Source organism: Telopea speciosissima, chromosome 6, assembly GCF_018873765.1.
Source record: "Telopea speciosissima isolate NSW1024214 ecotype Mountain lineage chromosome 6, Tspe_v1, whole genome shotgun sequence".
Lineage (NCBI taxonomy): Eukaryota > Viridiplantae > Streptophyta > Magnoliopsida > Proteales > Proteaceae > Telopea > Telopea speciosissima.
The window spans coordinates 42777679-42801835 of NC_057921.1; the positions used below are offsets into that span (position 1 = coordinate 42777679).

The following is a 24157-nucleotide window of genomic DNA, read 5'->3' on the forward strand; positions in this document are numbered from 1 at the left end:
CACTCTTTTGTTGCTCTTTAAGTCATCAATATATGAGTTGAGTTTGAAATGGAAATCATGAACTCTTAAAACTGTCTCCTTATTATTATTATTTTTTTGGTTAAGAAGCTATCTCTTTATTTAGATATATGCATCAATGTCTTTATTTTGGACTTTTTAAGATTGTATCTATGTATGATGAAGTTCCTATTTTCCTAGAGAAATTCTCATTGTCCTTGTTTTAGGTTCAGTAATGTTTGAAACCGATTAGGAATCAAAATCGGACCACCCATTAGTAAACAGTCCTGGGTCTCAGATTTGGATCCGATAAACTTATTGGTCCGGTTATGATCTTAATACCTTAAAGTTGGGACCGCTAAGGATCCAGACCAATTGACACCCCTAATGTATCTAAACAATATTCTTTATTTTAAAACCATTTAAATTACAACAGTAAAGGGATGCTCCCCTTCCCCTTTACTTTTTCCCTAAAAGGCTAATACAGATGGTGTTTTTCTAACTGAACTGAAGGGCTGCATGGCTGTGGTTTTAAGGGCTTATTTATGATGGTTCACTTCTATGTGGAGAGGGGAAAAAAGATCAGATCCGGTGTGCAGATCAATCCTTGATGCAGAAATGATTGGCTGTTTTTTGCAGGTGTTAAAGGTTTTTGCAAGAATGGGGCTTATAACTCAGTTTGTGGAAGGTAATTCAATTCTTAGGAAGTAATGCTAAATCTACAGCAGGGTCAGTATTTTTTTGTTCATGGCTTGAATCTCATGTTCTGGCTCAGAATGTAGATATAAAATCTATTTTTAGCTTCATCTCTTTTAAATATCTTTCAAGACGTTTCAATCGTTTAGTTCATTGAACATATAGCATGTGTTACAGTTCTCAATCTTCAATCCCTTGGGTTGCTTCTAATGCCTCTACCTATCTTGCTTCTTCTGTATCTTTGGATTTGTGGTCCATTTATTTCTGTTTTACTTTCAGCTAAAAAAATGCCTTTATTTGAGAAGATAGAGCGAAAAATTAATCAAAAAACAAAGCTAGACAAGGACAATCTTGAAGAGAACCACTCTAGCACAAGTTGTTGGTAGAATTAAAGAGCTTCCTTTGGGAAATAAACAAAAAAATCAAAAGAAAAAAAAAAATTTGCTTTTCTGCTTCATAGTACTATAATCAAATCAGTTCAAGTCCGCAATGCAAACGTTCTGGTCCAATACTGATCTAATCTCTGCTGGAATACGAATAGGACGATAATTTTTATCAAGAAAAGCTCCTGTGGATTTTGCTTCCAAAATGGGCTGAACAAGAGAGCATTGTGAACCCAATAGTCAGCAGAAGTAATTGAGATAAGTTTATGTTATAGCTAAGGATGAAAATATATAGCACCTCTTGATTGGGTAGCTTGAAGATGAAATGCTCAACGAAAACCCTAGCAGCTGTGAAGCTAGTGATCCTCACCTTCACTACAAACATATCACCACTCTGAGCATGAAAGAGTGTAAAGAACAATCAGTAAAAACATTTGAAAGCTGATTTTGGTTTGGATGCTAAATTGCTAATACAATTTTTATCTACATAAGCTGCTCTGCACATGACATAAACACCAAGAGAAATCAACAGATCAATTGTGTATGTACATATCATGAATTAATTATTAGAGTGATAGACATACTCTTAGAGGTCCAAGGTATTTAAGGGATAACTCTGCTATTGCTAATGCAGCACCGGCACGAGCAATTGCATCTGCTCTGAAGCCATATCTTCGAAACATTTCATTACGAGCTGATTCTCAAAACAAAAGAAGGGAATGTAAACAAAATGAAAAAATAACAGAGTCAAACAAATTTAGATAGAATGAACTATCAGTAAAAAAATTGGTGAATCTTTGTAACAGGTTTGCAGACAGTAAAGTTCAAAACTGATCTGGTTAGTGCATTGAAAAAACAAGAAGTGTAATTTTAACATGGTCAACTTCACCTTCAGCCAGTGAGAACTATTCTTAAGCCTATTGCTTTCATACTTCAACCACACCTTTCTCATACATAGTTCCATAATCTTTAAGCATAATTTTGGGAAACCCTAAAAAAAATTTCCCAAATTTCTATTTTTACTCTTTGACTGGATGTATGAGGCAAAATATTCACTCACATTTGTTTGATAAATTCTTTCCCGTCAAGATTATCTACTACCAGTGCTCCCCCTCTTACCACCACTGTTGCTATATTTTCTAAGGGCATTTGACAAGATGCACCTGATGAGAAAGTCAGTAGTACCATTATAGCATGTTCAGCATCCAAATCCATGTATCCAAAGTACCCATATCAATATAGGGAAAATTTGTAAACTTTCCCTCTCTCTCTCTCTCTCTCTCTCTCTTCAGTTTTTGCATTTCACTGTGATATTGCAAACAACAAGAAATACGAAGAAAACAAAACAGAGCAAAGATGACACAGAGATTTTACATGTTTCACACTCCAATATGATGTGCTACATCCATGGGCAAAGCTGAAGATGATTCACTATGTGACGGAAGAAAGGTAGTGGAGATTTCTAAAGAACACCAAAAGTCGTGGCAAGAACTCTCCCCAGAAAACCCCAACTTGAAAAACCCCATATCTCACTTTTTCACTTGCTTACACAACAAGACGATAAAACATATAAGTACTCCTCCAGTCAGGTCGATCCATCGGGTCAAATCGTACCAAGCCCTCTGCTACCATCACAGACCTCACAAAAAATCTCATTCGGGGTTGCCACCATAAATGTCGAGCGGGCCAATCTTCGAAATGGGTACAAGAATTCAAGACACACATAACAGAAACTCTCCCGCTCCTCCCGATTATTTCCCTACATTCTTTCTTCTTTCCTTCTCCTTCCAATAGAGGAAGAGGAATTCAACTTTCCTTCCCCTTCTGTGTCTCCATTTTTCCTAGAAAGAAATGGGATGGGGAGGTTTTATTTTTATTCTCTCTTTCTAATAAGAATCACATAGAGTGAAAACAGGATTTTTTTTCTTATCTCTTACTTTTAAGATGTGTTGGCTTTGAAAATGGGATTTCCATGGTCATGAAAAGAGAATCCTTGAGGAAAAAATATATTATTGATTCCAACAGTTCAGACACAAGGTAGATAGAAACCACTTGTATTATAGTATTCACATATTCTCACCATCTTTTTTTTTTTTTTTGTTCTTCAAATGGAAAATACTACTTCACTAAATTAACTTGTTCTTGATACATACAGAGAGGGATGAAGAAGAGGGAGATGCAGGTAATTGGTAGTGAGTAGGCAAGCGTAGCCCTGCTCATCTAGTCTTTTGTGAAGCTTAGAAAAGAAAAAAAAAAACAAATTGTTAACTTACATATGAAAGCACAGAGGTAACAAACAAACATAATCTCTCAAGTTGAACAAGTTTAATCACAGTTAAGTCAAAATATGAAATCTCACCATGTTCGCAATAGGATGCATAGATCGCGTTGTTTACAACACCATATTGATCCAGTTCAGAGTCCCGAACTTTAAGCTCAACTTCAAAGAACTTGGGCTTGCTGAAAAGTGAGAAAATAATAGATGCCTCATACTTGAACTGTTTCTTTTCTTCCTTTTCAAATATAGCGAGTAATCCAAACATATTTGGATAAAAACATGAGCTTACAGTCTCAAAAAATATCGTCAAACCCATGACTGCAAACTATAATCTGCTAATTGAACCCAAAGAAATTTAATCACAGATGAAATTAGAGGTAGCTTAACATACAAGATTTCATCCCCCCAGACAAAAGATATCACCACACCCATAATACACAAACATATTCACCAGGGGGGTGGGAGAAAACCAAACATGGCTTAAGGAAGGTACTTGCTTTTTTAGAAATTAAAATCCAAATCAAACATGACCTAATATAAAGAAACAGAATTTTTTGACATAACCCAAAAACCAAAGCAATTTGAGTCTTTATATTTGCACTGGTAAAAAATTGACAAACCAAAAATATGCTAGGCATCACAAGAGTATGTACCTTTTGCTACCCTGTAAGCCCAATGCCGGCACTACACCATGTCTAACAGGAGAAACACATCGGAGACATGGCAAGGAGAGTGGTTGTAGGTGGCGCAATGGCCGTGAGTCCAGGAAATCAGGTTTTGGCCGGCTAAGAGGGAATCTTGCATTGGTACATGAAGTGGGCAATGCCATATGAGCAGCAGAGGAAACTATAGACTGCAACATTTCTGCATCCAACTCAGGGAGATTGGAACCATGGAGGACCCTTTTAAGGTCTCTGGCCTTTCATCAAAACCCATTAAAGCACCCACGGTTCATACTTATAAGTTAGTTCCGCAACTGCTCATGTTCTGCTGTCATTCCCTCACTATTAATGGTTTGGTTGTAGGTTTGTTACTAATCTGCTTACCTTCCCTCAGAGATTAATGGTGAGGATGGCTGAAGTAGTGATTCATGAAACACAGTTACTGATCACCAACCTCATTATTCACCAAAGGACATAATTTTTAATCCAAACCTTGCCAAAGAGTTTCCAGATTAATGAATGATAAAAGGAACTCCAAAGAGTAAGTTCTCTTAGCTCCACAGTTTGTGTCATATGGGTTGCTTGAATGAGAAGATTTTACAGCCCTCTCCTGGATCAAACATCACCTAAAACAAGCATGGGAAATCATAGGTTACAAGAATGTTGTTTCATTGTAATGGAATATAGTGGCATTTATGTTAATTTTTATCTTTGAACTCACTTTTGAGACACTTTCCTTATCTCATTGGACTTAAACTTCACTCTGACCATGTGCTATGTGTACTGTGTGATTTCAATTGAGTGGGGCTTCCTTCCCATTCATTAGAGCCAGTGAGAAATGGAAACTGTAGTGGGCCAAAAATGCACTGGAGTTGGGTGATTAGGTCTTTTTTGTTAGTTGCCATAATCATGCACTCTGGTGGTTAGGTATGTGGGACAATGGACTGAGTTAACATGACAGATGAGTGTTGTTGTGGGCTTCAATGTTTTATTATGGAGGTGTTAAATTTTTGGTTATTCTGATAGGTGAGAGAGAACCTTCTGGCTACATTCTTGTGTTTTGGGAAGCTGAGTGAACCCACGAAGCTTTTGATCACAAAGTATATATATATATATATATTTATTGGTAATGAGTATTGATGAACCATAATTGGGATTAGCCAACCAATAGATGACACGTTGAGGGCTGGCTCATAGCCGAACCGAGTAGAGAACTTGGGTCGGATCATGGGAAGGTGTAGAGGACCAGTTAGTGGGAACAAGGCCGACCCACTGACCTGGTGATGAGCAGGCAGACACGAAGTAACAAACTAGTCTTTGAGTCCACTCGGGTTGGCCGAGTCCACTCAGATCAGACTTAAGGCTCCGACACCTTACCCAACACAGTTAACTAACCTAACCAAACATCTAACTTGGTCAAGGTCATGCTTTCTCCATGACTCCCAACCCGACAGATGTCGAAACCAAAGAATGACACCTAGGATTATGCAAGACTTGAATTACTGTACACAACCTATAAATAGTAACACCTATACCAGGTATGGGGGACTCTCTCACTTTCAAACTCTTTGGATTTGAGAATTTATCTGTTGCAGAGATCTGACTTAGGCATCGGAGTGTACTAACTGGCTCAGGCCGACACTCTTCTATCTTGTGTTGTTTTCTTGTGCAGATCAGCTCAGCCAGGTGGACGATAGCTCGGACTTCGCCGCAACAAGTATATTGGAACATATTGGTTGAGGAAAGTTTCTTTTATTATTATTAGGGTCGGTGTTCTATGTAGGGAGGGGGGAGTGTGGCCCTACACGCATGCAGCCAATGAGAGCGCGAGCATTAGCGTCATGGGACGGGTTTTCCACCTTTCATCGGCGGCAGAGTGGTCATTCCATCCCCCTTTGTGTCTGGGCATGGAGTACACTCCCCACAAAAAACTATCTTCCTTATTCTTATTATTAGCTTTATTTTTTTAGAACAAAAAAAAAAAAAAAAAAAACATTTGCAAAATATAGAGTTAGTTACATTAGTCTCAACAACATGGTTAAGCTTGCTTACCTTCCATACCCTTTAAGCTAGCTTAGAAGCCGCATAAGTTGTACACACATCCTTGTAGTTTATAATTACATCTTTCTTGTAAAACATCGATGATTGTAGTTAACACTCCCCCTCAAGTTGGAGCATACAAATCTCCCATGCTCAACTTGAGACAATTCTTCCTGAACGTAGGCTCGAAGAGAGGCTTCATAAACAAATCACTAAGTTAATTAGTAGATGAAACAAACAGAGTAACAATTAATTTCTTCATGACAACATCTCACACCAAATGACAATCGACTTCAATGTGCTTGGTCCTTTCATGGAACACCAGATTATTAACAATGTAGATAGCAGCTTAGTTATCACAATACATAGTCATAGAGCGCATAGTAAGAAATCTCATCTCTTGAATAAGAGATCGTAACCACGTCAATTCAGCAGCCGTATGGGCCATACCTCTATATTCTACTTCAACACTGGATCTAGCCATTGTTGAACAATAGAACTAGTAATCAAAAGAGAAGGAATGAAAAGGGGGATTGTCTAGAGAAGAAGAATCGATGTCTAATAGTCTCTCCCAAAAACTTTATTTATATCCTTGGAATTAAATAGAAATAGGATTCCTTCTAATAGAAGGAATCAGAAACATTAGAAACAAAATTGAATTAAAATTAGGGAGAATGTTCTCCATGCTGCAGCGCAGGCTGCACCCAAGCACATGGGCCTGTCACTTAGGGGGGCAGGGTGGTCATTGCGCCCACAAGGCTCATCCCAAATAGGATCAGAAGTTTGGCTGGTAATTTTTCGTTACACCACCAACCCAAACAAGCGAACCATTCTTATTAACTCTTGAATGGTACCTAAGGCTCATTCTTAGCATATACCCATTTAAGAAACTTCTTAACCTAAAGCTGATTGGGCAACCATTGGCTTAAATCCATCACCTCTTCAACTTCTTTTGACATGATACACGGTAGGGGTACAACAGGCCGGGCTGGGCTAGGTTTTTGAAAACCCAGGCCCGGCCCAGGATCCACAGGGCTCAGCCCTAGGTCAGGCTGAGATAGTGTTTTATCATTAGATTATTTGGTTAGCTTAATAATAACCAACTTTTTTAATGTAGGTAAGCCCCAAGGAGAGGAACTCATGACCACTTAATTGTGAAGAGTTAGTCCTTGGCGAATAAGCTATCCCCCTTGGGGATAATAACCAACATTAAAAATATCTATCATCTCTCCCTCATATATATATATATATATATATTTTAATTCCCTCTTCTTAAATTTTCAAAGTGGGACTGAAAATTGAGAAAAGAGGTTGTTAAATGTACAATCCATGCACTTAAAGTTTAATGATTTATATGGGTTGGAATTTACAATCTATTTGTGTGTGAAAAAGCTTTTTCTCTTTTAAGTGCTATAATGAGTAATTACGTTTCAATCGTTAAGTGTGTCCTTAAATCAAGAGTATCAACCTTGAGATATCAAGCTACACAAGAGATTTTGTCATGGAGTGGTGGAACATAAACTTGGAGATCAAGTCAAGCCATCTTTAAGGATTCAAGTAACTCGTGCCAAGATTGAAAGATCTTATTAGTTTCCTTGAATGTGTTCCTAAGATATGTTTATCTAAATGATCCTAGAATGCAATGATTCCAAGTGTTCAAAGCTCATTTGATTACCTAATGACTTAACTTGGAATACCTAAGATTAGTGGTTATTAGTGTAGATTGATTTAGTCAAAATGGACCTAATGGTTAACACTCATCATGAATCTTGACTTAGCCCTTTGGTAACCTGAATAGACCTTATATATATATATATATATATATCAACTGAAAAAATTGTCCAAGTGATATGTGCTAAATTCGGTTAAAGGTTCAAAATGGCATTGGTGGCTGATCGATGAATAGTGCATGCAGTTGACCGGAACAGGGACCGTTGGTTAGCGATAACACCATTGTGCAGATGATTGATATGGAAGCCAATCGGACCATCGACCGATGGAGTCCGAGAGATGTTCAAATTCAATCTACATGATACCGACTGATGCTTGAAAAATTAGCCCAATAGAAAGCATAACAAATAGTTTTTTTTTGCTATTGGAATCCTCTATAAATAGGGGATTGGTTGAGTTTCAAAAATAGACTTTTGGCAAAATAATAGGAAAACTCTACTAGGCTAAAACATGAAAATTCTAGAGCCAATATGACCTTAAACTTGCAAAACATATGAGCTAGGGGTGCAAGTTTGGCCCTGACGGTCTGAACCCGCCCTGGCCCGTCCTAAGCTAGAACAGGGCCTAGGTTGAGATCCCTTGGCCCTGAGGGAGGGTCAGGATTGGGAATTTTCGACCCTGAGTCAGTGTCGGGCTGGGTTAGGGTTGAGGCCTCGGGCTGAGCCCGGCCCGGCCCAACCCGACCCTGTCTTCTTCTGCCTCTTCTTTCTTCTTTCTCTTCTTCTTCTTCTTCCCGGCCTGGCCAGCCCATGCATCTCCCTTTCCCAACTTGGCCAGTCCATGCATCTCTCTTCCCCCCCATGGTCAGGGCCAATCAAGGTCAACCCAACCCAACCCTGAGGGCAGGTTAGGGTTGGATTTTTTTGGCCCTAAGCCAGCTCCGGGTCGGGCCTGGGCCCAACTCGATCTAGTTGTAGCCCTAATATGAGCAATTGATCAAGATTTATTAAGCTTCAACAGAAATCTCATATGAACATTTGAGCAAGCTTCTGAGCAAAGGGAATTAGATTGATTGAGCTACATCTTGTATATCAACATACTAAAGAGATAATTTTGTTTTTGACCTGTGTGCCATTTGTTTCACTTTTTAGTGATTGTGGTTCGATCATGGTGGTGATCATTGTGAGGTATTTCTCCTACTTAGCAAGGAGAGTGGTTGATCACGATAATGATCTGGTGAAAGTTGATAGATCCTGAAAAATTATCAATGGTTGATCATTGTGTGAGGGTGATTCTCTTACCTTGATAAGAAGAGTGATTTAGTGGATTTCAAGCCGAGGGGCTTGAAGAGTGGACATAGAAAGACTTTGAGAAAGTGTCAAACCATTATAAAGTTGTTATGTGCACTATCCATCTCTCTCCATTAAATTAAACTATGTTTTTGTTTGTGGTTGATGTGGTGATCTAGTGAAAGTTGATAATGGTTGATCACGGGGTCATTGTGTGAGGGTGTTTCTCTTACCTTGATAAGGAGAGTGATTAGTAGATTCCAAGTCGAGGGCTTGACAAGAGTGGACGTAAGACAGCATTGAGATCGTACCAAACCACTATAGAGTTGATGTGTGCACTGTCCATTTCTCTCTATCTCCTTCAAATTAAACTACGTTTTTGTTTACTAATGAATTATTGGAGATTTAATGCGGTTAAATTCAATGTGGATGGGGTGTGCAAGGGGAATCCTGGAATGTGGGCAGGAGGGACATTATTAGAAATAATGAGGGGCGTGTCTTGGCTGTTTTTGCCAATTTTTATGGGGAGTGCACTAATTCCATAACAGAATTTAGAGCGATGAAGGATGGTCTCAAACTTTGTGTGGAGATGAGATTCTCGACTTTTCATGTGAACTTAGACTCTAACATGGTTGTTCATTGTATTTCTAAGAAAGGGTGCAAAACTTGGAAAATTTGGTATTGGTTCCACGAGATATTGGCCTTAATTGATGCTCTTTACCCGTTGATTTCCTTTACTTTTAGAGAAGGAAACAGAGCGGCAAACTGGTTAGCAAATTTTGCATGTGAATCGGCAACTAACTCTCTGTTTAGTTTTGATTCTAATTTACCATTGGATATCAGGCGGATATTACGCGAGGATGTTTCAAGTCTTCCAGTCTTGAGAAAGCAGTAGGTGCCTTTTGGGTTTTGTAACCGAAAGAGATCCTTGTTTGAGTGAGTGATTTAGCTTATTCTTCTTTTCGGGTTGGGGTAAGGTGGGAATGTTCCCCTTGTATTTATCCTATTTGATTGATGCTGATTTTAATAAAATTTTAAGGGCCAGCCTTGGTCCTAGAGAATATTCAAGATTAAAAAAATAAAAAATGAATTATTGAAGATTTGAGATTGCGTAAAAAAAAATATTTAAATTTTGATAAAATTCCACATTACTCAATTCAGCCCTCTTGGGTTGCCTATACGATGCAACAAAATGAATAGATTCTCTTAGTATTTTCTTCTTCTTTTTTTTTTTTGGTAACCTTAGTATTTTCTTCTCCCTTGGATGAAAAAGAAGTTTTTTTGTCCCACTTTGCAAACTTCGGAGAAGGAATAGAAAATGTGATACCTATGATTCAAATATAATGTATCACACGCACAGCCCAGGCCCTAACCTGAGCCTCGGAATCTCAACCCTGGCCTTCCCTGTAAGTTGGAAAACCCAGTTCAAGTCCTTCCCAGCTCAAACAAGCTCGGGCTCAGGCTTGCCAGGCCAAACTTGTACCCCTAACCCATGGTCTACCTGTTTTCCCTCTCTAACACATGATCATCAGAGTAAATGTAAATATCTGTCTATGCGATATATGTTTAGAAGAAAATAACTTTGTTTGGGAATGTATGCATTACGTCCAAACATAGAGGGGGATGAAATGACCACCACATATTCAGTGAAAGGCAGAATTACTGCCTTTGTTGATGCTTCTGCGTGCTTTCCCATTACCCCGCTTAATGACGTAGAGGCCACACTCCCAAATGGAGAACGTCTTCCCATTTGTTTATTATAAGCATTGCCATCGTGAATTAACTTTAATCCATGTGTCTTTTCAAAGAAAAAGAAAAGAAAGAAGATAAATTCTTCACAAAGAAAATCAATGGTCAACTGCCTTCATGGCTTGTCATGCAGCTGTTGGACATTCTTCACCTTCCAACAGTCACTGACGCAGATCTGGTTACTGAAAATATGGTTCCAGTGACTTGAATGACTTACTTACCATTAGTTAAAAGGTCGGTATCTAGTGCACAAGGCTCCCATCGCTATGGGGTTTGGAGAGGTCATAATGTACACAGTCCTCAATCCCCCGTTACGCGCAGAGGTTATTTCTAGACTTGAACCCACGACCATTAAGTCGCAAATGGAGCAACCTTACCATTGCACCAAGGTCCGCCCTAACTTACCACTTGTTACAATTCATTATTCAAGAGCAAATAAGATTAATGGCAATTGGATTAAAAAAAAAATCTCGTATCTCAAGTGAATGATGATCTGACCATATTCCAAGGATGGATAATGGATCAGAGGGTAACTTACTGTACATACAATGAGAGCAATAGCTCTTTGTAAATGTAGAAAAACAGAAAAAGGATGACAAAAATGAACCAGAATCAATTCCTATCCTTCCTTCCGTGACAAATATTGGCCTCACTCGGTTACTCCCAGTTGTAATAGAACTTGAGGAGTTGCCTTGATGAGATTCCGGTATTCTGCTCCTCAAACCACACTGACATGGGAAAATAACAAGAGCCGAAATCAGTAAATGAGCAATGCATGCTCAGTGAACCTGGCAGCTAAAGATCATATTCATCATGCATGATATGTTACGATGAAAGAAACCATCACAAATTAATATAAGCAGCAAAGAATTAAAACGAAGTACTAAACTATCACTCAGCCAGCCAAAAAACTCAAACTTAGCGAAAATGATATAAGAGAATTCACTAGAAAACAGAGATGAAGTTTTTTTTTTTTTTTTTTCCTCCAAATAATGATGTAGGATGGGCCTTTTGCTTTTTGCTAGATGGGAACAATATTCTAACAGGGGCAGGATACTACCTTACCACAAATCGAACAGAGGCGGAATTCATCGGTCTTGTGGAAGGATGGAAAGCAGCTCAAAGATCAGGACTTTTGCCAGAAGAAGTATGGTGTACCATAAAAAACACCTACTATAGTTTAATTGACCCAACCAAGAATAATATCCCTTGGAACTGCCGTTCTTTTGTTTTAGAATTAGCTGACTCAACTTCTAATTTCTCTGAAGTGAATTTTAAATTATGTTCTAAATACATTTTAATTAGGTACTTAGAAAGTATGGCTCTCACAGCTATTACCAATAGAACGGCTACCTTATACTCTGTACAAACTTTTGATTATTAATATTTAGTTTTTTCCTTCCATAAAAAAAAAATAAATTTAATTATGGCTTGCTTGACAAGAAACATTAAGGGGTGGAATTTAAAACCCAGCCTGGGCCCAATGCTTCTCAGGTGAGGTCCTGCCCTGCGTTTAGTGTTATGAGCTTTTGCCAGTACCGCCCAGCTTGCATTTAGCCCCTTCATGTATGCATGTGTATAGATACCACATCTGCCATATAGCATATAAATATAATGGGAGAAGATTGAGCATGCCGCCAGCTTTCTGTAAACTAGCGGCATGCACCAATCACAGGGCCGGACACAGGAGGGCAGTGGGGTCTTTTCCAAAGTGGAAAGAGAGAGGGTGACACATGCTAGGCACCCTGGCAGCGTGCCCAACCTTTTCCCAAATATAATCTAATAACATTTAACATAAAGTGGTAGTGGTCAACGTGAGATATGTTGCATTACAAAAGCATCATACACAAGACACAAACATGCTGAAATATCTAACATTTTAAAACTAATAGTTCTTTGATATTGGAATTTCTTTAGTACGGACGTATTCTATTTATAGAAAAATACACTCATCCATCCATGCATACCTATGTACCTCCTTGCAATTTGATTATTTAAATTGAGTGCACCGGGGTGGTGGTAGGGGGGAGGGAGGTGAGCAGTTTCCTTACTAGCTCATATACATCTTGTTTTCTTCTCAGCTGGTCGACAAGGCCAGTTTCCGAGGCCTTGTAGGAAACTAGGGGTGGCCCAACCTTGCTTCACCAGCAAGTTCAAATTCCACGCTTGTTTGGATCCAGGGCCCACAGTCATTCTGTTAGTAAAAGCCCATCAAGCTAAGAATCTTGCCAATGCTAAGCCCAAGGGGAGCCACCAGCAAGCTTTTTGTAGAATTTCTGTCTAGTTTTGCTGGGTTGATGGCCTTTTGTGATGATTGTGTGTATAGTGTGCTTCTTGTCACTTCAGCTCATTCTTTGACAGGCTTTAGTACATCAGTGCCACATTGTGCCAAGCCCTTCAAGCTGTGCCTTCACTAGGTCCATGAAATGAGGACTTCCTAATGTCACTAAAATATGCATATTTTCGCTCAAATAGAAGAACAGGGAGACAGATATTGAACAAAGCATTTAGACCTTCCTAAACGCATGGTGCCAAAATTTAATAGGAAGGAGAAGAATGACATAAAAGATTATATGGGGCACCGAGATGGACTCAAAGCGTTTGCAAGCAAACAAACAAAGACATTGCAACACCACAATTAAGCCCTAAGCAGCTCAACTAACAATCGTTACACACAAATTTCGGTTCCCCAAGACCTACAACTAGCTGCTCTAACCTTATCCTAGAACATAAAAGAACCTACAACACCACATACAGTGGTCAATGGTCCTAATATAAAACTAAAAGGAATCTCTACAACACCGCATACAATGGAAAATGGTCTCCTTTGTTATGGGTGGAGACATATTTTGAATCTGCTACAGCAACCCAAGAGCTCCCTACATAAAGCATTTTCTGGTCTCCATCTTCAAAGGGACAAAGGAATCTCTAGCAAGACTGCTTCTTTTTCACCTGATGAGGTATGGTAGGCTGAAACTTATCAATAATAACAAACCTACAGAAACAGAATCACAGTAATCCTAAAACACAGTAGAAACTTTGAATGAACAGAACTCGCAAACGATGAAATCTTGATGAAGGTGAAATTAATTGTTGTAATATTGGGTGTAATATGGGTATAAGGGTAAATCCGTCCATAGGGGCATTATTGTACTTGTACCTGTATGTCACTTATTATAAATAGAATAGGGCTGTCACACTGGCAGCCTAATCATTCCCCTTAATCAAACAAGGTATCAGATCCAAGATCCACCTCGGGATCCCAGCCCTAGCCGCCGCCGACTCTCTCACCTCTCTCCTCCCTCGGTTTCACCTTCTCTTCTCCAACTTCTCTCAACACCTCTCGCTCTCTCATCTTCTACTTCTACTCTTGGCAGGTCTATCCTAGGCCACTAAGGGTCTTCCCCTTACCTATTGGGCTCTCAGATCCCCCTTGAATAAGGGTTAAATACGAGTACCCCCCTGTAATGCACCCAATATTCCTCGTACCCCCCTAAGCTTTTGATAAGTCCACGTACCACCCCTGCTTTACCCCCCTAATGCCATTTAAGTCCACACCAGGTATTAAATGCTAAAAGATGACCAAACTACCCTTTCTTCTATCTTTTCTAAAATTTGAAAAGACCTAATTGCCGTGACCTATTTGCTAAAATTTGAAAAGACCAAAATGCCCTCATCTTCCCCAAATCATCATCTTCTTTTACATACTCACCACCACCACCACCACCATTGCCGCCACCCACCATTAACACCATCACCATCCCACCGTGAAGCCCCACCTCACTGTGTCTCATCCCAGCATGTGAAGTACATGCAGAATTTCACAAAGTAACCAAAGTTTACAAAGAGTCAATGACCAACAAGACCGCTCATTGATGGGAGAATCGTAACAAAACACCACATTTCATCCCAAATGGTTGACAACAAATACAAGAGAAGCAAACACCGAATGAACCACATGATTTTTTTCTTTTGAAAAAAAAAGAAGAGACCATTACTGCTGAGAAAACCCTAAACGAGTGTCACCGTCCTTATTTTCCATCAAAATACTCTCGAATAAAAAATCACAAATTTCCTCGGAACTCCTAAAACCACAGAATTATAGCCCATCAAATCAAAGAAAACTTATTATTGAAACTAAAATCAGAAAAAAAAAGAAACCAGTACCTGATTAACACAGTAGGATAACGATCGGCTACAAAGATCAATAGATTTATCAATCGCCCTTCGCCGGTCGGTGGCTGAAACAAAAGGGAAAAAAAAAAATTAAAAAAGGAACACCAGAACCCAGAAAGAGCTGTAAAGAGAGGTCTCGCTTGCTCTCTCCGCAAATGTATTCTCCCTCTTCACCCCTCTCTATCTCTCTCTGGTTTTTCTTCTTAAAAGAGAGATGAAACGAAAGCCATTTGAAGAAACTAAACGGATGGAAAGGAAAGATTTTGAGAGATGCATTGCACTTGGGAAAGAAAGAGCAAAAAAGGAAAATGGGGTGGAGAGATTTGAGGGAAATGAGTATTGGGATCAGTGGTGGTGGTGGTGGGTATGTAAAAGAAGATGATTTGGGGAAGATGAGGGCATTTTGGTCTTTTCAAATTTTAGCAAATAGGTCAGGGCAATTAGGTCTTTTCAAATATTAGAAAAGATAGAAGAAAGGGTAGTTTGGTCATTTTTTAGCATTTAATACCTGGTGTGGACTTAAATGGCATTAGGGGGATAAAGTAGGGGTGGTCCGTGGAATATTGAGGGGTGGAACGTGGACTTATCAGAAGCTTAGGGGGGTACGAGGAATATTGGGTGCATTACAAGGGGTACGTGTATTAAACCCCTTGAATAATGATCTGAGAGACCCATATGCCTAAATCAATTTTCATCAGGAGTCTAAGATCGACTTTTTAAGGGTCTTGAGGTAGATCGACTTTTTTAGGGTTTTAAGGCCTAGATCGATTTTTTCAACGTTTTGAATCCTTTTTCGACTTTTTGTTAGTCCTTTGCAATGATTATCGATCTCTTTAAGGCCTCATCTCTCCTTCGATAAACTTTTTCTCATAAACCTGAGTGATAACTATGTCGGCTGACTCTACTGCATCCACTGGAATTGAAGGATCGAGTTGTGGGATTCATAATGATTTTCCTTCTTCCCTATTAGTTCTGTTCGATTGGATGGGAGCAATTATTTGATGTGGTTTCGCTCCTGTTATCTCTCCATTGATTCACATGGCTATGCATGGTATTTGATGGGTGAAACTGCAAAGCCTACTACCGTACTACGGCCTGCTTCACAGAGGAAGTGGAGTTCAGAAAAATCCTTGGTAATGGCCTTTCTCATCAACTCTGTTGAATAATGTAAACCAGAATACCGTGGGGGTATTCTGGTCTTTTTGGTGTTTATTTTTATATTTCTTATGTTTTTTATGTACTGCCTACTTATGTCGGCTATGGCAGGGGTATACTTGTCATCTTGATGTAATTTTTGAAGTTATAAATATTAGGCTTGGCTGATCACATTGATCATTCAAGCATTCATCCAGTTCTGGTTTTGTTAACATGGTATCAGAGCCTTCTTCTCTGATCTAGGGTTTTCAAAACCTTCCTCCCTCCATCGATCTTCTCTTCCACCCTTCTCCATCGATATTTCTCTTCTTTCTCTTCTTCTCCCTTCCTTGGTTCTTTCCATCCTTCAAGGGCAGCACTAATGAGGTGATCCCATTATGATCTAGTTGCTGCCCTCCATCTCACCTCACATTATATGCCCTAATTTCTGTTCACGATAGCTACTGTCTTCATTCTCTACGATTTTTGGACTGCTCTTATTTTTTGAAAATCAACCCTATCGACTTGGGAGGTTGTTCACCTTGGAGCACTACTGGCAGGCCTCTGGACAGCATCTATCAAAGCTACATCATCAAATTCTGAAGACCCTCAAGTTCCAGCCCCTCTTTTCCCTTTATCGATCTCAACTGTCAGGGTTTTTCAAAACCCTGACACCATATCGATTTTAGGTTTTGGGCTACTTGCTTGGGGAGATTTTTTGAGGGACTGTTCCCCTATCACATTGCTACACTCGACCTGAGTATCAGCCTCATCTGCTGCAGTTTTTTAAAGATCTGATTTTTTCAAATTAGTGGATCGATTTCTACCTGGCTGAATTATGGGTGACTCAGAGATGACTACTGCTACTTCTGGAGGAGATGGTCAGACTAGGAATGACTTTCTTCCCCATGCTGCTGCCATTAAGCTTGATGGTATGAATTATTTAATTTGGGCCAGATCCTTATCCCTTACCGTGGCTGGTAGGGGACTCACTGGCCATCTTACTGGCACCACCAAACAGCCTACTGAAGAAGGTGCTGCCCGTACTAAATGGGCTGCCAGCAATGCTATGGTGATGTCATTTGTTCTGAATTCTATGACCACTGCCCTCTCTAGTCAGTATCTCCTCCTTGACACTGCTACTCAGATATGGACTGTTGTCAAGGGAACTTATGGTCGTTCAGGTAGTGGTGCTCAGGTTTATGAAATCAGGAAGACACTCCAAAATACTACTCAGAAGGAGATGTCTGTCACTAAATACTATGCTGCCCTCAAGTGTTTATGGCAGCAATTGGATCACTATGCTCGATTTCAACCTACTACTACTGCTGACATTACTACCTATCACTCTTATGTTGATCAGTTTCGGGTCTATGATTTCCTGGCTGGCCTTAAAGATGATTATGATCCTATTCGAGTGCAAGTTCTTGGTCGGGTTCCTTTCCCTACTTTAGAGGAGACCTTTTCTTATGTTCACAGTGATTTCCTGGCTGGCCTTAAAGATGATTATGATCCTATTCGAGTGCAAGTTCTTGGTCGGGTTCCTTTCCCTACTTTAGAGGAGACCTTTTCTTATGTTCACAGTGATTTCCTGGCTGGCCTTAAAGATGATTATGATCCTATTCGGGTGCAAGTTCTTGGTCGGGTTCCTTTCCCTACTTTAGAGGAGACCTTTTCTTATGTTCACAGTGAAGAGACACGCAGGGCTGCCATGGTGATTACTACCAAAGTTGAGAGATCAGCCTTACAGGCTACTGGCTCCACCCCAGATCCTTCTTCGAACAGTGTTGCTGCTACTACTACTGCCAAAGAGCCTGTGAAGTGTGATCATTGTCACAAACCATATCACACTAAGGCTCAGTGTTGGAAATTACATGGGAAGTCTGCTGATTTTGAGGCCAAACATGGTCGTGCTAAGTCTAAAAACAAAGCCAATCACTCTGAAAGTGTAGCTCCAACTCCCACTACTGACATTGGTTTCTCCCAGGAAGAACTCCAGGCTCTCCGGCGTCTGTTGAACACATCCGCTGCCTCTACTACATCTGCTGCCAATTCAGGTTCCTTCTTTGCCCGTATAGGTATTTCCTTTGCTGGTCATTGTGCATCAGCAGTCTCCACTCCTTGGATTATAGACTCCGGTGCTACTGATCACATGACAGGTTCTTCCAGCCTTTTTAATACATATTTTCCTGCTTATGGTAAAGATAAAGTCAAAATTGCTGATGGGTCCCTCTCCTCCATCTCAGGGAAAGGATTCATTGGATGTTCTCCTTCTCTTACACTGTCATCTGTGTTGCATATTCCCAAGTTTACCACTAACCTTCTTTCCATTAGCAGTACAACCAAATCCCTGAAATGTAAAGTGACATTTTTTCCCACTCATTGTGTTTTTCAGGAACTAGACTCGGGGAAGACGACTGGATCGGGTAAAGTGCATGGCGGATTGTACTTGCTTGATGGAGACCCTACATCTACCCAGGCTTTACCTTCTAGGCTCTGTCACCCGACATCTTTCTCTTCTGAATTACACAAATGGCACTCTAGGCTAGGACATCCCCCTTTAGGTACTTTATCCACTTTATTTCCAGCATTAGTTAAAAATTGTAATAAGGAAGATTTTTTTTGTGAGCCTTGTGTCTTGGCTAAACAGACAGTTCAAATTATCCCATTTCTAATAAAAGATCTTCTTCCTTATTTCATGTTGTTCATACTGATGTGTGGGGTCCTAGTAGAAAAGTTTCCCGTTATGGTCATCTGTGGTATGTAACTTTTATTGACTGCTATTCTAGGTTCACTTGGGTCTACCTTATGCACACAAAAAATGAAGTTTTTTCATGTTTTCAGCATTTTCACTAGTTGGTTAAGACCCAATTTAATGCCACTCTTCAAATTTTGAGAAGTGACAATGGGACAGAGTATATGGAAGGTCAATTCCAAAATACCTTGCTGCCCATGGAATCCTCCATCAGACCAACTGTGTTGACACTCCAGCCCAAAATGGTGTGGCTGAGAGGAAAAACCGCCACCTCCTGGAGGTAGCTAGAGCACTTCTGTTTGCTTGCAATGTCCCTTCCCTTTATTGGGGGGATGCTGTCCTTACTTCGGCCTATTTAATTAATAGGCTGCCTATTCTTCATTCCAGACCCCCTATTGAACTATTACTTGGCTCTTCTTCCTTTATAGTCCCACCTAAGGTATTTGGCTGCGTTTGTTATGCCAGGGATACAAGGTCCCCTGGTAAACTTGAACCACGTAGTCTCCGCTGCATTTTCTTAGGTTACTCTGCTACATAGAAGGGATACAAATGTTATTACCCTCCATCCCGCCGGACTTTTGTCAGCATGGATGTCGTCTTTCATGAGAGTATTTCATATTATGTGTCCCCACCTCTTCAGGGGGAGAGTGTTAGTGAAGATGTGTTGACTATTGACTCTCCACCTCCACTTCAGTCTGTTTACAATGAGTCTGAACCAGTTCGGCCTGCTCCTAATACTCCCCCCGAGTCAAGGGGAGAGGTCTCTATACAGGGGGAGACTATCTCTATTCAGGGGGAGCAAACTACCCCAGTCCAGACTCTTGTTGTTAGCATTGTTATGGAGATAGTTTTTTTTTCTTTTAGAGTTTTTTTCTTCTTTTAGTCCAAGTTGGATCTTCCTTCTTTCTTATTTGTACAATCCAACTTGAGGGGGAGTGTTAGAAGAATGTACTCCAGAATACCGTGGGAATACCGTGGGGGTATTCTGGTCCTTTTGGGGGTATTTTATGTTATTAAATGTTTAGTTGACTGTGTGGGTTTAGTCCCACATCGCCTAGCTTATATAAGTTGTAACTTCCCCTCTATTATAAATAGAGGGGGTCTTTCCCTCTAAAATAGGGTTTTGCACAATTGCTCCTCCCTGTTTGAAGATTGATCAAGCCTTGACAATTGGAGCATTTCCTTACTTCGAATCAGATCTGTATATTTTTCAGATCTGAATATTGGAGTTAGGAGTTTCTCCCTTGCAGGGGTTTCCATTCAAAGTGTTTGGTTGATTGATGGAAGATGGTTGGAGCTTTCTATGTTACCCAAGTTAATCTTACTCCATTATCCCACTGCTGTTTTTCCTTCACCACCTCCCAAAACATACCTTTGGCATTACCCATAACACCCTTGGAAGTTAATGGTATTCTCCTCTTTACCATTTCTTCTTTTTTCCATTACACTTGGCAGCCACTGAACCATTTTGAAATGTTATGTTTTGCCCTATCTCTAACCTAATCTCTCTTATGTCCACGTGCACTACACGTGAGGGGGGGATTATATGCAGTATACCTGCAGCCATTGCAGATAGCAGAACATGCAGGGACACTTGGTGCAAAACATAGAAGGCCAGAGGTTTCACCATTGCCAATAAGTATCTACCTTGTTATTATATCTACCTTGTTATTGGGTTACATTTGCCGTAAGGGGGAGGCTGGTGTTAAAAGTTTTGAAGATGTTTGGTTATTGCCTACCCATATAAGGTCCTACAGTTTAGTTGTTTCCGCTGCTTGATCTTTATTGCTGCCTGACTCATCTGCTTGCTGCCCTAGTTACTTACCTTCAAGATTATCAGTCAGAGATTCATCCCTGGACAATTGTTGAAGATTGGTAACAATTGATAAAGTCTGCCCAAGTTTGAAGGTCTATTTTTTTCAAGTTCTTGAAGGCCTATTTGGGAGCTGCATTCCTTTTGGAGCTGGATTCTACTACAACTTATTTTTCCCATTTTTTCATTCAAGTTAGGCATTAATACCTTATATGCGCCAACTTGAGGGGGAGTGTTAGCATTGTTATGGAGATAGTTTTTTTCTTTTAGAGTTTTTTCCTTCTTTTAGTCCAAGCTGGATCTTCCTTCTTTCTTATTTGTACAATCCAGCTTGAGGGGGAGTGTTAGAAGAATGTACTCCAGAATACCGTGGGGGTATTCTGGTCCTTTTGGGGGTATTTTATGTTATTAAGTGTTTAGTTGGCTGTGTGGGTTTAGTCCCACATCGCCTAGCTTATATAAGTTGTAACTTCCCCTCTATTATAAATAGAGGGGGTCTTTCTCTCATTAAATCAATCAATTCCATTATTTTATTTCCTCTCTCTGACCCACGATTCAACCAACACCTGTCCAGAGGACTATTAGTGAATTTCAGTGGAGGATTGATGACAGTACTGTGAAGACCTATGCAAGGAAACATAAGCAGGTTCAATCAACTGTTGCTCCAGTACCCATCCAATTGCCGAACCCGGATCCAGAACCTGCCTCTCCACCTGGTAATGTTCCTTCTCCTCAGTTACCTATTGCTTTTCGCAAAGGTGTCAGGACTTGCACTCAGCATCCCATATCTCATGTTGTTTCTTATGACTCACTTTCCCCATCCTTTCGTGCTTTTGTTTCTTCCCTTTCTTCTGTTCGTATTCCTAACAATTGGCAGGAATGATGGAAGAAATGAAGGCCTTGAAAAAAAATAATACATGGGAGCTTGTGGTTCTTCCACCTGGGAAGAAAACTGTTGGATGTAAATGGGTGTTTGTGGTGAAACAGAAGGTGGATGGCACTGTGGATAGGTATAAGGCACGACTCGTGGCCAAGGGGTTCACTCAGACATACGGCATTGATTACCAGGAAACCTTTGCACCTGTTGCGAAGCTAAATACTGTTCGTGTGTTATTATCCTGTGCAATCAATCTTGGATGGGATTTGCAGTAGCTAGATGTGAAAAATGCCTTCCTAAATGGAGCACTGGATGAGGAGGTGTATATGGACATTCCACCAGGGTTCTCTTGTGACAAAAACCAAGGAAAGGTGTGTAGGCTGAAACGTGTACTATATGGGCTGAAGCAGTCACCTCGAGCATGGTTTGGCCGGTTCCATAAGGCTATGATTTCTATGGGCTATAAGCAGAGTAATGCTCATCACACACTCTTTATAAAGAGGGTTGGTGAAAAACTCTCTGTTCTTATAGTCTACGTTGATGACATAGTGGTTACTGGCAATGATGGTGATGAGATCAGACGATTGAAGACCTTCCTTGGACAAGAATTTGAGATTAAAGATCTAGGAAAACTAAGATACTTTCTTGGGATTGAGGTGGCCAGATCTTCTAAAGGTATTTTTCTCTCCCAAAGGAAGTATGTCCTAGACTTATTGGCTGAAACCGGATTGTTAGGCTGCCATCCTTCAGATACTCCTATGGATCCTACTGTTCAGCTTAAGGAAAAAGAGGGTGAGCCTGTTGATAAAGGCCGGTACCAAAGACTTGTAGGGAAGCTGATTTATCTCTCACACACTCGTCCTAACATTGTTGTCGCCGTGAGTACTATGAGTTAGTTTATGCATGATCCCTACTCTTCTCATATGGAGGCTGTTCTTCGTATTTTGCACTATCTGAAGTCAGCTCCTGGAAAAGGCATTCTTCTGTCTGCACATGGTCACCTATGGATAGAGGCATACACTGATACTGATTAGGCAAGTTCTGCGGATCGTAAGTCTATTTCTGGGTGTTGGTCCTTTGTAGGTGGAAATCTTGTCACTTGGCGTAGCAAGAAGCAAAATGTAGTTGCTCGTTCTAATGCTGAAGTTGAGTTTCGAGCTATGGCATAACGTATTTGTGAGTTACTTTGGCTCAAAGGTTTGCTACAAGACCTTGGGGTCCCTATTCGTCCTCCTATGATGTTGTACTATGATAACAAGGCTGCAATCAGCATAGTACACAACCCAGTACAGCATGATCGTACCAAACATGTTGAGGTGGATAGGCATTTCATCAAGGAGAAGTTAGAAGATGTGCTGATTTGTACTCCCTTTGTGACGTCTACTGATTAACTTGCTGATATCTTCACCAAGGGATTGCCTGGGAAGTTATTTCATTCTAATCTAGTCAAGTTGGGCATGATCAACATCTTTGCTCCAACTTGAGGGGGAGTGTTGAATACTGTAAACTAGAATACCGTGGGGGTATTCTGGTCTTTTTGGTGTTTATTTTTATGTTTCTTATGTTTTTTATATACTGCCTAGCTATGTCGGCTATGGCAGGGGTATACTTGTCATCTTGATGTAATTTTTGAAGTTATAAATATTAGGCTTGGCTGGCTGATCACATCGATCATTCAAGCATTCATCCAGTTCTGGTTTTGTTAACAAACTCTAAACAACCTCATATTGCTCGAGGTTATCTCTTATTGGATACTACAACCAAGATTTGGAAAGCAGCTCAGGATACATACTCTTAGGTTGGGAATGATGCCCAAGTTTATGAGCTGCGCAAGAAGCTTTATGAAACCAAGCAGAAGGACCTAACTCTTTCTCAATACTATTTTGAGTTGTGTAGTCTGTGGCAGGAGCTCGACTTCTATGACACTTTTCAGTCAACCTGTACTATTGATGCTACTGCCTTCAAGAAATGAGAAGACAAGTTTCAGGTTTATGATTTTCTAGCTAGGCTGAATGTTGAGTATGATCAGATTCGTGCCAAAATACTTAGCCGAGATCCTTTCCCTACCTTAGAGAAGTCTTATTCATTGATTTGGTTGGAGGACAGCCACCGCAATGCTATGTTACAACATACTACTCAGGACTGATCAGCTTTACTCTCTGGGTCCACTCAGCCTAAAGGCGGTCCCCCTCGATCCAATGATCGTTCTACTAATCGTCTTTTCTGATAGAGAACCAATCAGGTGTGACAATTGTGGCAAGGAACGTCATACCAAGGACTTCTGCTAGAAGTTGCATGGTCGACCTACCTCCTCCTCTGAGATAGTGGCCGTGGTTGATCTTCCTAGGCTGCACATCACACAAAGGCTTCTGAACCGGCTCATGATAGTACTAGTCCCTCTCTTTCCTAGGATGAGCTTACTATGCTTAGGCGTTCGATGACTCACTTGGAGCCTTCCATTACTCTTGCTTCCACCTCTACATCTACTCTGGTTTACTTTGAGTCCCACCTTGCCTACTCAGGATTTGGTGATGGGGAAAACGATTGGCTGTGGTAGGGTGCATGGTGGTCGGTATTTGCTCGACGATGACATTTCTTCAGTGTGTCAAGCTCATCAGACTGGTTCTTCAATATCTT

At 40.3% G+C, this 24157-nt stretch overlaps 2 protein-coding genes across 3 annotated transcripts in view; both read right to left on the reverse strand.

The window, feature by feature from the left end:
- Nucleotides 1–1145: 1145 nt before the first annotated feature.
- On the reverse strand, nucleotides 1146–4501 carry LOC122664143 (acyl-acyl carrier protein thioesterase ATL3, chloroplastic-like). The gene is made up of 5 exons (XM_043859844.1): nucleotides 4008–4501; nucleotides 3436–3536; nucleotides 1661–1770; nucleotides 1375–1470; nucleotides 1146–1286 (listed from the first exon to the last, which is right to left on the reverse strand). Exons 1-5 carry the CDS (start codon nucleotides 4214–4216, stop codon nucleotides 1167–1169), a joined length of 636 nt encoding a protein of 211 aa, XP_043715779.1. The 5' UTR covers nucleotides 4217–4501; the 3' UTR covers nucleotides 1146–1166.
- Nucleotides 4502–11228: 6727 nt separating this feature from the next.
- The window catches only part of LOC122663579, a 52043-nt gene continuing 39114 nt past the window's right edge, over nucleotides 11229–24157 (reverse strand). The window contains exon 12 of one of the 2 annotated variants that reach the window (XM_043859163.1): nucleotides 11229–11581. The gene's annotated coding sequence lies outside the window, so the exon portion shown is untranslated. Of the gene's footprint in view, nucleotides 11582–20017; nucleotides 20030–24157 lie in introns of those variants that run through there. The other variant, XM_043859164.1, reaches the window with a different exon arrangement.

Excerpts from the sequence above, each read along its gene's own strand:
- LOC122664143 (XM_043859844.1), bottom strand. The coding sequence starts at position 4,216 with ATGTTGCAGTCTATAGTTTCCTCTGCTGCTCATATGGCATTGCCCACT. Across the intron at positions 1,771-3,435 it reads TGCATCCTATTGCGAACATG|CTCGTAATGAAATGTTTCGA; the intron begins GTGAGATTTCAT and ends TTTGAGAATCAG. Across the intron at positions 1,287-1,374 it reads TCAAGCTACCCAATCAAGAG|CCCATTTTGGAAGCAAAATC; the intron begins GTGCTATATATT and ends TCTCTTGTTCAG.